Source organism: Sinocyclocheilus grahami, unplaced genomic scaffold (assembly GCF_001515645.1).
Source record: "Sinocyclocheilus grahami isolate Dianchi unplaced genomic scaffold, SAMN03320097.WGS_v1.1 scaffold296.1, whole genome shotgun sequence".
NCBI lineage: Eukaryota > Metazoa > Chordata > Actinopteri > Cypriniformes > Cyprinidae > Sinocyclocheilus > Sinocyclocheilus grahami.
In genome coordinates this window covers 639,272-654,401 of record NW_015505475.1, presented here as the reverse complement: position 1 = coordinate 654,401, position 15,130 = coordinate 639,272, and the positions used below count along the sequence as shown (strand labels likewise).

Genomic DNA, 15,130 nt, shown 5'->3' with positions numbered 1-15,130 from the left:
TAGCATTGTTGGGGAAAGTTACTTTTAAAAGTAATTCATTACAATATTGCGTTACTCCCTAAAAAAGTAACTAGTTACGTTACTTAGTTACTTTTTATGGAAAGTAATGCGTTATATTACTTTTGCGTTACTTTCGCGTTACTTTTTAAATATGAGCAGGGTTTGATTGTTTTTAATATAAGAAGTTCTATTTATAGCAAATATAAAAGCCCTTTCACACAAAAAAGTGTAATGAATAAACCTCAGGCTGAAGCAAAAGTAAATTCACATCTGTACAGTAGAACGCAGGAGAAGAAACACTCTTCAGCAATAAAAAAACAAACCACAATTGTTAGTTTCTCTAAAGTCATTTTTGCTTATTAGTATGGTTGAACTGGATCATCAAAGGTCAGCAGCAAATATATTGGTTAATAAAATGGGATTAGATACATTTGTGTTTTTTAACATACACAACGCATCTGTACTCCCGATTTCTCCCAATATGGGGATAGGAGAGCTGTCAGTTAATAAATGGGAAACAAAGTAACTGGCATTACTTTTTTGAGAAAGTAACTCAGAAATTTTCTTGTAAATTAAAAAAGTAATGCGTTACTTTTTACTAGTATCTGTACTCCCGATTTCTCCCAATATGGGGATAGGAGAGCTGTCAGTTAATAAATGGGAAACAAAGTAACTGGCATTACTTTTTTGAGAAAGTAACTCAGATATTTTCTTGTAAATTAAAAAAGTAATGCGTTACTTTTTACTAGTTACTTGAAAAAAGTAATCTGATTACGTAACTCGCATTACTTGTAATTAGTTACCCCCAACACTGGAGAAAAGTGTCAAATCGATTGAGAAAAACTGTAAAAGTATATTTCTACTTCACTAGTACTTCAGTGCAATTGCAAAAGTATACTAAATACCACTGATATTTAAATTGATTTTTAGTGCATTGAAAAAGTATACTATTACAAAAATATAGAGAGGACTTTGCTAGTAGCACATTTGGGGAGACTGTACTTTCAACTATTTCATTACTAATATACTTTAAATAAAATCAATTTAATTTTTTAATTTTTAATTTCTTTCTTTCTTTCTTTTTTTGTTTCTACAGCACTTGTACATTTGTTGTTTTTAAATGATTACTATAAACAAATTTTCATTTGCTGACATTATGGTCAGGTCCAGTATGGTTTGTACTTTAATACCTTAATCTTAAGTCCCACTTTCTTTTCTCTTTTTTTTGTCTCAACAGGGCTTATAAAACCATTGAGGATGAGGACCTCAGATTTCCTTTGATATATGGAGAAGGAAAAAAGGTAACACTGGTGAGAGAATCGGAGGACAAATTGAAGCAAAAAGAGCAAATCAAAAGGCAACTCTGGTCAGGCACCGCCACAAGACATGGCACTGGAACAGAAGTGTCAAGGCAAAGAGAAATTAACAATGGTATAGACAACAAGAGGAAAGAAAAGTAAGATTTATTTAATAGATGAAAAAACAAGGAAAGAATTAGGCAAGATGAAAAAGGATAATGACAGGATAAGAGAGTCTCAACTACATCACCTTGTTATTGAAGGAATGCTACTATGCATAGAGCTGTACATACAGTACTATCATGAAATATCACTTATCTGACACTCAAAGTGGATACCACTCCTGTTTACTGGAGGGGTGCCCTCCAATTGCAAAGCATTATAAATTTTTTAAAGGGGTGGTTGATTGTGATTTCACTTCCTTAACGTTAGTTAGTGTGTAATGTGGCTGTTTGAGCATAAACAATATCTGCAAAGTTACGATGCTGAAAGTTCAATGCAAATGGAGATATCATCTTTTAAAATGATGGCAGTTTAATGCCTACAAAAACGTGTGGAGGGCTTTCAGCCCTCCTTGTGTGAAGACCAACGAGACCTGCGACTTTACCTGTGTGACTACACTGAGCAACGAAACCGGCAACGCACTTAAGTATTATTTTTTGACGTCACAAACCCAGGAACATACAACAAGGGGGGCGAGGTCATGCTGCGCTTCTTTGGAGAAGAGTAAGAGTTGTTGCCATGCCGTCAAAACTAGGCACGAAAAAAACTATTTATATATGAATCGCGATTCTGTCTTCTAATGATTCTAATGGATTCACAAGTTTCAAAATCAGTGTTCTAAAGCAGTGATTTTTAATCCTGTCCCTCGCATCCCCTTCTCTGCACACGCTCTTCTCTGCATCTCTCTCTCGCTCTCTCTCTCTCTCTCTCTTTCACATCATCAGCACGTCACAGCTCCATCAGTGAACTATGTTCCAATTATACACTTTATGTGTATAGACAGACAGATATTTTTCACATAGCTGAAAAGCGATTATTCAACAGAAGAGACGGACGGCAGCGCATGAGTGTTTTGCTTAATACTTGTTTGTAGATCTGTTGTTTAAATTATTACTTGCTGTTAGCAAGGAATATTTTGTTTTCTACCTATTTCTACTTTGTATTTTCGCTGTAGTTTGTATTTAAACATGCCCTCTAGACCTAATTCCCTCACACCTTCTCCAAGCAATCTCTCCTACACTCTTATCAGCACTCACACACATCATCAACACATCTCTCCTCACAGGCACCTTCCCCACTGCATTCAAGCAGGCTCAGGTAACCCCACTGCTCAAAAAACCTACATTAAACTTAATTTCTTCAAAACATTCTATTCTCTCCTCTGTCCCCCTCCACCACCTCCCAACACTTCTATAACAGCTGTTGATTTTGCCACATTCTTCACAGACAAAACTAGAACAATCAGTAATCAATTCTCAGCCCCACACACACAGGACCTCAAAACAACCACACCCACTGCTAAAACTCCCATCTTCTCCTTCTGTCCCGGGTCAAAATCACTTTTCAGAACATTTTCATTCACTGTTCCTGGCTGGTGGACTGATCTTCCGACCCCTATCCGGTATGCTGAAATGCTGAAAGTGTTAAACACGGGCGCGCATGCAGTGGCCGCGCTGTATTAAAGCTTTAATCAGGATAAAACCGTATATTAGAAGCAAACCGTTACAGTTATGGACTTTTTGTGTTTTTCTCTGTTTCAGTTCTCCTGCCTTGATTTTTTCCTTTGACCCAGTTTTCCTTAGTTGTCTTGATTGTGTCATTCTGTTCACCTGTGTATCGTTAATCATCTTGTTTGCTCCTTTCTTTTGCCTGTGTATATATTCCCTCAGTCTCTGTCTGGTCTTCGTCGTGGATTGATTTAAGTTTAGTGTGTGTGTTGGCGTACTCTCCTTGTGAATCTCCTGTCCTATGTGTTTGAAGTTGGAATTAAAGGACTATTATTTTTACTCCGTCAATCTCTATAGCCACATTCTGTAACAGAACCCATGACCGAAAAGTTTTTGCAACATTCTTCTTTTATTTATTTATTTTTCCCCATGGATTTACCTTCTGTAAAGCTTCTCTGCCTGGAACAAGAGGATCACTCCCTCAAGGTCCATACAAGGGATTTTCTTCACCTCGCTAACCAGACTCATTACCCGGACAGCTGCCTGTGCACCTTTTACTTCATCGAACTGAACAACTCTACACCTCACGTGCCTGAGGGAGTACTGGTGGAGATTGAGGGCTTGGAGGGAAGCTTTTTTTTTAGCTGCAGCTGGTTACTGGACTATTTTATGAGGATCTTATGGACATTTTCAAATAGACTCAATAGATTGGTTTGGGGAGGTAATACCCCGTGTCTTTGCTGGTTCCGTCCAGCTCTCCTGTGTCTCCTGAGCTCCCTGTGACTCTCGTGTTCCCTCCCAGTCTCTCTCTCCCGCCTCCAGCCTTTGAGTCCCGGACTGCACCTCGGTCCTTCGACCCATCGGCTCCACCTTGGCTCCTAGCTCACTTGTCTCCACCGTGGCCCCTCATCCCACCGGCTCCACCGGGCTCCTTCTTCCCTCCGGCTCCGCCTTGGTCAGTCGTCGACCATCCGCCACTTCGGGACTCCACTCCTTCGGCTTCGCCTCGTCACTCCGTCCCTCTGGCTCTGTCAGGATCCTCCTTCCCGCCGGCTCCACCTTCGTCCTCAGTCGCTCTGGCTCCACCGCGGTCTTCTGGATCCCCGCCTCCGCCTCTTGTCACTTCCATGACAAGTCTCTCTATCTGAGCAATAATGAGAAACAGCTCTTTGTACTCACCTGTTCCTGAGAATTGGACCCCCATTACAATGAAGTATGCATATGGATTGTTATTAAAGAGTTGTATTAATATTATGAGAGATTTTTTTTTAGTTAGAAACTTGTATGCAGTGCCGATATTAGACTTCTGGGGCCCTATGCAAAACTGTGTCGGTAGCGGGGGGGTTTTGGAGTGGGGTATGAGTGAACGGTATGAACGAATGAATGAAACGCATTTGAAAAAGCTTGAGAAATAGTGTCTCTTCCAGTACGCTTTCAACTAGTTTTTTTTTAGTCTCGAGCATGACTGTACGACATTCACATTACATGATTTGACTGATTTTTACGTAGAAAGGGCGACAGCGCACCGCATTAAAAGAACGGAGTGTCTATTTACACTGTGCAAATAGCCCGCCTTGTTGGCAGAGGCTATTTACACTAACTTCACCCACAAACGTATGATAAGGATGGTCAATACTATAAAAGACGGCCAACAATTGTCAGCTACAGTGGCGTAGATGGTAAAGCGTGTACCATAGTCTTTTTGACACGATCGACCCAGGTTTGAATCTGCCTTTTACCGAACTCTTTTTTTTCTCCCTTTTCAAATCTCATATCACATCGGAAAGACATTGGAAATCCTACTATTTTAACATAGTGTAAATAGAATCCATAGTTATTGGTACTTAGTGTAAATAGCATCTATCACTATTTGCACTTAGTGTAAACAGCATCTATCGCTAATAAAATATGCTATTTTCACTTAGTGTAAATAGCCTCTATCGCTGTTTACGCTTAGTGCAAATAGCCGCTGCCAAGAAATGATCATTCATGTTTTCATAACCGCTGGCCAAATTCAAAAACTAAACTAAAATTAAATCATCTTTGAGAGCAAGGGGGCCCCCTGGTGTTTCGTTGGCCCTACGTAGCTTGCGTATTTTGTGTATAGGGAGGAGCCTGTTTTCTCCCAAGGTTTTTTTCTTCGCTGTCGCCTCTGGCTTGCTTAGTTGGGGACACTTAATTTCCAGCGATATCATCGACTTGATTGCACAGATACTATTTAAACTGAACTGAGCTGGATGATGACATCACTGAATTCAATGATGAACTGCCTTTAACTGAAAATTGAGTGTTTACTACTGTCATTTTGCATTAATGACACACTATTTTCTTAATGCTGTACACTTGCTTTGACACAATCTGTATTGTTAAAAGCGCTATATAAATAAAGGTGAAAGGTGCTTTGGTCTTTGGTAAACAAAATAAGATCTGTGCCTATGAATGAAAGAGTTTGTTAAAGCAAAGGACCTATGTTTTTACAAAGAGAAACATGATTTAGATGTAGTAAACATGGGACAGGATAGTAAGCATGTGGCAATTGATAATAAGAAAGATGGATGTAGCAGTCAACAGCACTTTGGTGTCAATGGGTCTTTCTAGGGATATTGGGGCTGGTAAATGTGCTCTTACCATAGTTCCTGTTCAGTTATGGATGCATAATATCAACAAGATTGTTTTAACAAATGCCTCCTTGGATGCTCAGCCAGTTTCTGTACAAAAACATTAAAGGAACATATTGGAATCAGAGGAAAAAAAGAAAGAATCCTACTAAAAATATTTAACCATGAAACTGCTTTTAAAAGTTTTAAGATCTGGTGTAGAGGTATCAGGGCTTAACGAAGACACATTTGTATGTTTGCCTGAGGTATACATGCATAAATCAATGCTGGTTGATACACATAATGTGCTCTTGCAGGAGAATTTTGAACAATGTTCATATACTGTATGATGACATTAAATGCTTGGTGTTAAAGCAGTACAATCAGGACTTTGCAGAACAATCTAGTGTAAAAACTGTCTGTAGAAGACCACCATTTCATGGAAATTATGGAAAAGACTTTTCCTAAAGTCAAACATTACTACGTACATTTGACATTCAGAAATGCAGATGTTGTAATGCCAAACAATTTAAATTCAACTTCTGAGAAAATAAAAAAATTCCCAAGAAAGTTGAAACCTTAAAGTGAACCAGTTTATCAAATCTTTTATGTTGATGGCTGTCTTATGTCTGTGCAGTCATCAAAGCAAGCTATTTCAGTTCAATTCAGTTCAATTTTATTTGTATAGCAATTTTCACGATACAAATCATTGCAAAGCAGCTTTACAGAAAATTTAAGTTTCTACATTATATTTTGTGATATCTTATCAGTGGTGACTATGACAATTTGATGTTCATATGGCAGAAATGTAGAGTAAAAAGCATGCATGTAGTCAAACAGACGGTGAACACTATTAATAACAATGATTATATGTTGCAATCAAACTTATAGCAAAATTTGGTCGTTTTGTATGTTGTTTCAGGGTTGGCATCATCTGAGGTCCTCTGAGGGTGTTGGATGACGAGCCGTGAGACCAGGGAACCGTTTAACAAGGGTATCTTTACTTGAGATGCAGGAGTTAGTCCACATACATGAACCTTCTCTACGATAACACCCTTGAGCACACGTAGAGGCGAGCTTAGGAACTGAGAATTTAAAGCAACAGAACACTTATGTTCTACATCTGGATGAAGGGAAGTGTCATCTCACTGTGCTCGAGCTGTTGTGGTGGAAGGATATGTTTTCTGTTTTGTCTGTATTCTTTTCCTTCTGACTGCACGAGATATGACCTTGGTTCATCACAGAGTTGTTTAACAAGTCCAATTCGATCATGGCCTTTGGAAGTTTCGAGTATCACTACTTCACCTTGCAAGAGTGGTCAGAGTGCTTTACTGAATTTGTCATAGTATGTCTTTTGACATTGCCGCTTCTTTAAGAGTTGATCCTTGATAGTGGTGTTATTTTTTGAGGCTGGCACAAGAACGGACTTGCTGATTGGTAGAGTTGTTCGAGCCTGCCTTGAAATTAATCTCTCTGCAGGAGAACCCAGAGTCTGGTCATGTGGAATGTTTCTGATGTTGAGCAAGTTCTGAAACACATCCACAACTGCTTTGCACTTTGCACTGCCCTCTCGGGTAGCCCGTTGGCTTGTGGATATTCCGGGCTACTGGTGATGTGTGTGAAATCCCAAGCTGCAGCAAATTCTTTGAACCATTGACTTGTAAATTGGGTTCCATTGTCTGAAAGGACTTTGTGCGGACTCCCGTAAACAGAAAAGTGCCTTTTGAGTTTTGTGATCACTGTGCTGGAAGACAAGGTCAAGAAGCAAATTAATTTCAAACCATCCCGAATATGAGTCAACTAGTGCGAGGTAGTATTGACCGTTCCCTCAAAGATATCTGTAGCCACAGTTGACCATGGGAGATCTGGGATGTAGTGTAAGTGAAGAGGCTCTTTTTCTTGGTGGGGCTTCAGACTGTTACAGGTAGAGCACGACAGCACCTTATTTTCAATGTCTTTGGTAAGAGAAGGCCAGAAAATAATGACTTGTGCCTGGCACTTAGTTACCTCAAAGCCTGGGTGGCCTCTGTGAATGATTTGAACTGTGCAAGATATTGCCGTTTTCTTGAGTCAAGTTTGATCACATTTTGATGGTTCAAAGCAACTCCATCTATAAAGAATGAGTCTTCACTGCTATTTGAGGCTTTGGCAACATAATTTGATTCACAGTCTTTTTTAGATTTCTTGTGCGATGAACCTTAGTTGATTTGCAGCATTTTTTGAAGTGGTTCCATTTGTTGCCCCTGTGACATTGCTGGCCATATGCAGGACATCTCTCCCGTTTGGCTTCAGCCTGGGTTTGGGAGTACGAAACAGTTTCCTTTTTACAGTTTGTTGAACACTGTCCACATTTGCCAAGTTGTGTTTTGGTCCAGCTAGTGTTTTGGTGTGCTGATCTGTTAGTTCATGTATCTGACATATTCCAATAGCCTATGCTAATGTCAACTCATTGTCACGCAACAGGAATTTTCTCATTCCATCGTTAAGTATCCCACACACAAGTCGATCTCTTATCAATTCCTCTTGTAAATCTCCAAACCTGCAACTCAGTGCCTTGTTTCTTAAGTCACTCACATATGCCTCGATCGTCTCACCTGGCTTTTAGTTTCTTGAATTAAATTTGTGTCTCTCTATCGTTATATTTGTTTGTGGACTACAAAGTTCGCAGAACTTGCGTTTTAAACAAAGTGATTCAGCCGATGTAATTACTCATCGGTCTTCCCCCTGACCCGTATACACCGTATCGTGTATCGTGCATCGTTCGCGTTCAATGGCTTCTGAGCCGGCCAGGTTAAGCCGTATGAATGCTTTTGTGCGAGGCTCTTTCTTCGAGTGTGCCGCAGCAATGAATATATCGAATTACTGTTCAAAAACACGCTAATTTTTGGCAATATTGCCATCAAAGACAACCGCTTGGATCGGATCTGCGGAAGCCTTCAGCCATAATTTATCATGCGACGATCTCTGACAGCTTACTGTGTGGATATTCGACGGATTCTCTTTCACTGTCATCACGATTCTGTGCAGACCACTTCTGACACCATGTTGGATGACGAGCCCTGAGACAAGGGAACCTTTTAACAAGTGTATCTTTACTTGAGATGCAGGAGTTAGTCCACATACATGAAACTTCTCTATGATAACACCCTTGAGCACGCGTAGAGGCGAGCTTAGGAACTGAGAATTTAAAGAAACAGAACACTTATGTTCTACAGAGGGGTTGGGATCAGCTCTTCGCAGGTGTTCGGTCATCTCAGATCTTTGTAAGGGTTGGATCCAGGCTGAAGCTTGTGTAATTTCTAGCTACCTCAGGATGCCAATCCAATAGCAGAAAAAGAGAAGCAAATAGAGACAAAATTAGCATAACGGCTGTTCCAACCAAGAAAAAATTATGTGTTCAACCCAAGCAAAAGAATGATAATGTGCATTTGATCAGATATATCTAAAGGAAAAAGTTATAAGATACATTATGTGAATGCTTGGCTAAAAAGATGTGTTTTTATTCTAGATTTAAACAATGAGAATGTGTCTGAACCCCGAACATTATCAGGAAGGCCATTCCAGAGTTTGGGAGCCAAATGCGAAAACACTCTACCCCCTTTAGTAGATTTTGCTATTCTATGTACTACCAAGAGTCCAGAGTTTTGCGACCTTAGCGAACGTGATGGATTGTAGCATGATAGAAGACTAGTTAGGTACGCAGGAGCTAAACCATTAAGGGCTTTATAAGTACAGTGGTGTGAAAAAGTGTTGGCCCCCTTCCTGATTTCTTATTTTTTTTGCATGTTTGTCACACTTTAATGTTTCAGATCATCAAACAAATTTAAATATTAGTCAAAGATAACACAAGTAAACACAACATGCAGTTTTTAAATGAAGGTTTTTATTATTAAGGGAAAACTAAATCCAAAACTACATGACCCTGAGTCCCAGGCAATTCAAGTGGCTGAGAAGGAGGAATCTCTGGGATTGCAGCTCAGCCTCTGACTGGGCTAAGATGAGCCAGTCATCGAGGTAGTTCAGAATGCGAATTCCCATCTGTCTCAGAGGAGAAATAGCCACATCCATGCACTTCATAAATGTGTGAGGAGCCAGGGACAGTCCGAAGGGATTTCAAGTGGCTGAGAAGGAGGAATCTCTGGGATTGCAGCTCAGCCTCTGACTGGGCTAAGATGAGCCAGTCATCGAGGTAGTTCAGAATGCGGATTCCCATCTGTCTCAGAGGAGAAATAGCCACATCCATGCACTTCATAAATGTGTGAGGAGCCAGGGACAGTCCGAAGGGAAGGACCGTGTATTGATATGCACTCCCTCGTAGGGAAGAGAATCTCAAGAATCGTCTGTGATGGGGGGGCTATCTGGATGTGAAAGTAGGCATCTTTCAGGTCCAGAGAAAAGAACCAGTCCCCTGGGCATACTTACGAGAGGATCTGCTTCAGTGTAGTCATCCTGAATGACCATTTTATGAGGGCTCGGTTCAGGTGCCTGAGGTCGAGGATGGGCCGTAGGTCACCATCCTTTTTGGGGAAGAGGAAGTAACGGCTGTAGAAGCCTGACTCACTTTGAGCTGGATGAACCGTCTCCCTACGGCTCCTTTTGCCAGTAAATTCATCTCCTCTGAGCACAGGACGTGTGCACCTTTGCTCTTTACAGAGGTGGGAACCACACCACTGAATCTCGGGGGTCTTCGAGGGAATTGAAGTGAGTAACCTCCTTTTATTATCCCCAAAACCCAATCTGACACTCTGGGGATGGCCTGCCAAGGGGTTGGATTGACTCGAGTGGTAGGTCGCTGTGAGGGACCTGACACTCGTGATAAGTGGAAGAAGAAAGTCACTCTTTTTTTTAAAAATATGTTTGTGTTTTATTTTGCCTGCTATCACAGCGGCTAGTTGTATGGCCGCTTGAACGGGCCCAGTGTTTACAACAAGCACATTGTCTCTGGCACCCGGAACTAAACAGGGTGTTTGGAGGCATACTCATGTCTGTTTGAGGGGTGGTCCAACTGCAGCGAGACTTAGCCCTTTCCTCTTCCTGTCCCTCAGATCAGGATGCTGTCTGAGGTGCAGGGTCCAACACTGTCTTGGGCCGGGGTCCCTGACGCTTAGGAAAAGGGTAGCGCTTTGTCAAGCTGGAGCGCTGTCGAGGCTCAGACTTGGGAGCAGGCTGTGCCGTTGAAGGCGCCTGCTTTGTGGGCTGCTGAGTCGGCATAGACTTGGGGTGACTGGAAGCAGCTGCGGAGCTTGGGCAGGAAGTGCCGCATTGCCTGGGACAACTTCTGCACAGCAGTGAAGCGTTCAGAGAACCCCTCGACCGCAGACGTTGTCCTACATGGCTTGGATGGGTAAGCGACTTTCGCCTTCCACCTAATGGCAGTGGGCGGGCAGAGGTGCGCAACCACTGACTCATCCAAGGAAGGCAGCTTCTCGTACCCGATAGTTGAGCCCGACAGATCCTCTGCATCTGAGACCACCAATGACAAACTGTCATCCAAAAGTTTGTCCTTGCTCCCACAGAATGAGATCAAGTCACCCGCGCTGGTGGAGGGGTGCTGGTCTGGGTGGGTGAAGAGGATGGGCAAAACCTCTCTGTGTGGAGAGAGGGAGGCACACGGGACCTGAGCCAACGTGAGCTCACTCACATGATTTGAAATTTGCTCTTAGAAAATATGCCCTTTTTTTTAGTTTGCCAGATGGTGGCAGGGCAATGCTGAGACCGCTGAAGGCGGCTGGCAAGAGGTGGCGAATCAGCCAATCAACCATGACAATCAGCCAATCAGCCCATTTCAGTGGCCTCTGGCGGGCTTGAAGGCCATATACGCTCATGCAGCTCCGCTGCCATGCCATTGGTTAGTTTTTTATTTACTGCATGAACCAATGGCCATGCAGTTGCACTGCCTTATTAAAAAAGGCTTCAGTCATTTGGAGGAAAAGGAGTTTTCCCCATAGCATCTAGTGACACAGTACGAGTGAAGCATCGATAGGGAAATATAGTTAGAAACTAATCCCGTATTTTCTAATAATATTACCAAGGGCAACATGTACAGTATATTGAAAATAGTAGAGGGCTTAGGACAGATCCTTGTGTCACTCCATACTTTACTGGCGTTAATTGAGATGATTCCCCATATAAATAGACAAAGTGATAACGATCGGACAGGTAGGATCTAAACCATCTTTTTTTTTCTTTTTTTTTAGAAGGAGGAGGGACTTTTTAGAAAACAAAGCGTTTGAGAGAGGCGGGGCATAGAGTACCTACAATAATGTACAGTATTTGAAAAGTAATGTGTGTTTTGAACATTAAAGCATGTCAACATATTCGGTTACATCAAATACACAAAATAATGTTCTTTAAAAAAGCATCATATGACCCCTTTAAGTGACGTGACGTGGCCAAGTATGGTGACCCATACTTGGAATTAGTGCTCTGCATTTAACCCATCCAAAGTGAGCGCACACAGCAGTGAACACACACACACACACACACACACCGTGAACACACACCCGAAGCAGTGGGCAGCCATTTATGCTGCGGCGCCCGGGGAGCAGTTGGGGGTTCGGTGCCTTGCTCAAGGGCACCTCAGTCGTGGTATTGAAAGTGGGAGAGAGTGCTGTACATTCACTCCCCCCACCTACAATCCCTGCCGGTACAAGACATGAAACCGCAACCTTTGGGTTACAAGTCCGTCTCTCTAACCATTAGGCCATGACTTCCCCCAAAAAAGCCTGCCCTTAAATACCCGTATAGTTTTGGAATCGATCTATGAGTTTGTCATGATCTATAGTGTAGAATGCAGCACTAAAATATAGTAAAACTAGCCATTAGATGCAGCCTTGGTCTGATGAAGCAAGTCACTGAGAAGCAAGTCATTTGTAATTTTGACATGTTCAGTTTCTGAAATTCTTCATAGATATATTTTTTTGTTTTTGTTTTTCTGCAGGAAGGAGCACAATTGGAGCAGACAACCTTTTCTAAAATTTTAGACATAAACGGAAGATTTGAAATGGCTCTGTTTGCCAGTTCACTGGGATCTAGTTGTAGTTTCTTAATAAGAGGCTTAATAATCGCCAGCTTGGATGGTTTTGGGATGTGACCTATAGATAATGACGGGTTAATCATATTGAGAAACGTCTCGGTTACTTATGTAACCCTCGTTCCCTGAAGGAGGGAACGGAGACGTCACGTCGGAGGACCGACGAAATTGGGATCTCGCTTAGAGGGACCAATCTACTTCGAGTGTAAACTAAACGAGCCAATGCACCTTCTGCTTCAGTTAACAACTCTTTCAGTAATTTAGTGGGTATAGGATCTAGTAAACATGTTGGTTTAGATGTAGTGATACGTTTATTTAGCTCTTTCTGTCCTATAGTTTAAAGGGGACCTATTATGCAAAAAATACTTTTATTAGGTGTTTGAACACAGTGTGTGAAAACAACCAGCATATAATGGTAAAAATCCACCTACTCATTTTTTTATAATCCTAATAAATCATAAACCGTCTCTCAGAACAAGTGATTACAGATTTCTCCCTGTGTACACATCATCTTAGGGAAAAAGTCCCGCCCATTTGTGATGCTCTCTGTCCTGTTTTTTTAGGTTTTGACCTCACTATTCAGGGAACAGACACAGTCTTTATAGATTATACAACACAAGTACTTCTGTCATTTAAGTGGGAAGAGCAAAAGCCATCATAGCAGTTGTTTGAGAGTTGGCTTACTAGTGATATGGAGTGTAGCGTGCTGGAGGTGTTGTTCGACTGGAGTTCCGCTCCAACTCTGCTGGGGTGCAGGCCATCAGCACAAAAATATGCCTAGGATGTTCCCAGAAAAGATTTCAATTATTAACAAAGAGTAGTTTCACATTATAAAGTCTTTGTGACCTAGGAGGTTCCAGACTGACAAAGTGGATCTTCAATTGCAGATACAGCCAGGTCCATATATTTTGGCTCTGTATGCCACCAGAACAGGGCCCGAATTCACAAAACATTTTATTTTACCAGATTAAGATTAAGGCAACACCTTTTTAAAAGCTCATTATCGTCAAACGTTTCTAAAAATGTTTCTGTTCCGGCAACAGCCACTTTAGTATAGGTTGTGACTTGGTCTTAGTGACTTAGGAGTCCTCTTCACTACTCCTAACGTTTCAGATTTAGGAGCTAGTTTTAGCTCTAAAACGCTTTGTGAAATACTCCTAGAGCAAAAATGTAGGAGTCCTAAATTTAGGACTGACTAAATTCAGTCCTAAATTTCGTCCTGACTCTCCATTATTTTTAAGATTTTCTCCTAAATCGGCGAGTTATAAGCTACTTTTAGCCTTAAGATGTTTTGTGAATACAGGCCCAGAATTAAAAATAAAACTTTAAAGGGGTCATATGATGTTGCTAAAAAGAACATTATTTTGTGTATTTGGTGTAATGAAATGTGTTTATGTGGTTTAAGGTTAAAAAAACATATTATTTTCCACATACTGTACATGATGTTTCTCCTCTATGCCCCGTCTTTCTGAAACGCGTCGATTTTTACAAAGCGAGGTGTGCTCTGATTGGCCAGCTATCCAGTGCGTTGTGATTGGCCGAATACCTCATGTGTGTGACGGAAATGTTACGCCCCTTACCATATTGTGATGCCATGTCCATGCCATGTCCATGCCATGCGTTGAGACAAAAACATTAAAACCCATTATAAACGAGGCATTTGTTGCATCCAGTGGGGACATAATTACGGATTATAATGACTTATACTGTCTCTTTACGTGGAACAGTGTTGTAAATACAACTTAACCACTGATTTCTAGTTGTGTCCTCTTTTGGAAGGCCAAACAAAGTATTTTCGCTTTCGCAACGAAACACACAGCGTCTTCACAACATGGCGGCGGCGGTGGCAGCAGCAATAAAGTTACGCCTTCCTTCTTTGCATATACATTTGAGCGGTGTTATGCAAATCTTCCCACACAGTGATTTTAATATTTTGTTGAGAATCCCTTGCAGGCAATGACTGCCTTAAGTCTGTGAACCATGGACATCACCAAAGACTGGGTTTCCTCCTTTGTGGTGCTTTGCCAGGCCTTTACTGGAGCTGACTTCAGTTGTTGTTTGTTTGTGGGTCTTTCTGCCTTTAGTTTTGTCTTCAGCAAGTGAAATGCATGCTCAATCAGGTTGAAATCAGGAGACTGACTTGGCCAATATTCCACTTTTTTACCTTCAAAAACTCCTGGGTTGCTTTTGCAGTATGTTGTGGGTCATCGTCCAATTGTACTAAGAAGAGCCGCCCAATCAACTTTGCTCCATTTGACTGAATCTGGGCAGAGAGTATATCCTTATACACTTCAGTAGGGATGCACCGATACCACTTTTTCCAGTACTCACCCGATACCGATACTTTTATTTTTGGTACTTGCCGATACCGAGTACCGATACCAATATTTTTATTGCATTTGTACATTTTTTAAATATTGGGTACAGAAACCAAAAGGGTATGTATAATGGTAGTTGGTTAACTTCATTTATCAAATAGATACAGTCAAACCAAATTTTATTCAGACACCTTCAACATTTCTCACATTATCA

The 15,130-nt window shown here is 41.3% G+C and overlaps 1 protein-coding gene across 5 annotated transcripts in view; it reads left to right on the top strand.

Moving 5' to 3' along the window:
* LOC107601007 (protein phosphatase 1H-like) overlaps window positions 1-15,130 on the top strand; it is a 78,628-nt gene that overhangs the window by 40,347 nt on the left and 23,151 nt on the right. Inside the window, exon 8 of one of the 5 annotated variants that reach the window (XM_016293023.1) lies at window positions 1,238-1,301. In XM_016293023.1, coding sequence (XP_016148509.1) covers window positions 1,238-1,301 — 64 coding nt within the window. Of the gene's footprint in view, window positions 1-1,237; window positions 1,654-15,130 lie in introns of those variants that run through there. The other 4 variants (XM_016293022.1, XM_016293025.1, XM_016293021.1 and 1 more) reach the window with 4 other exon arrangements.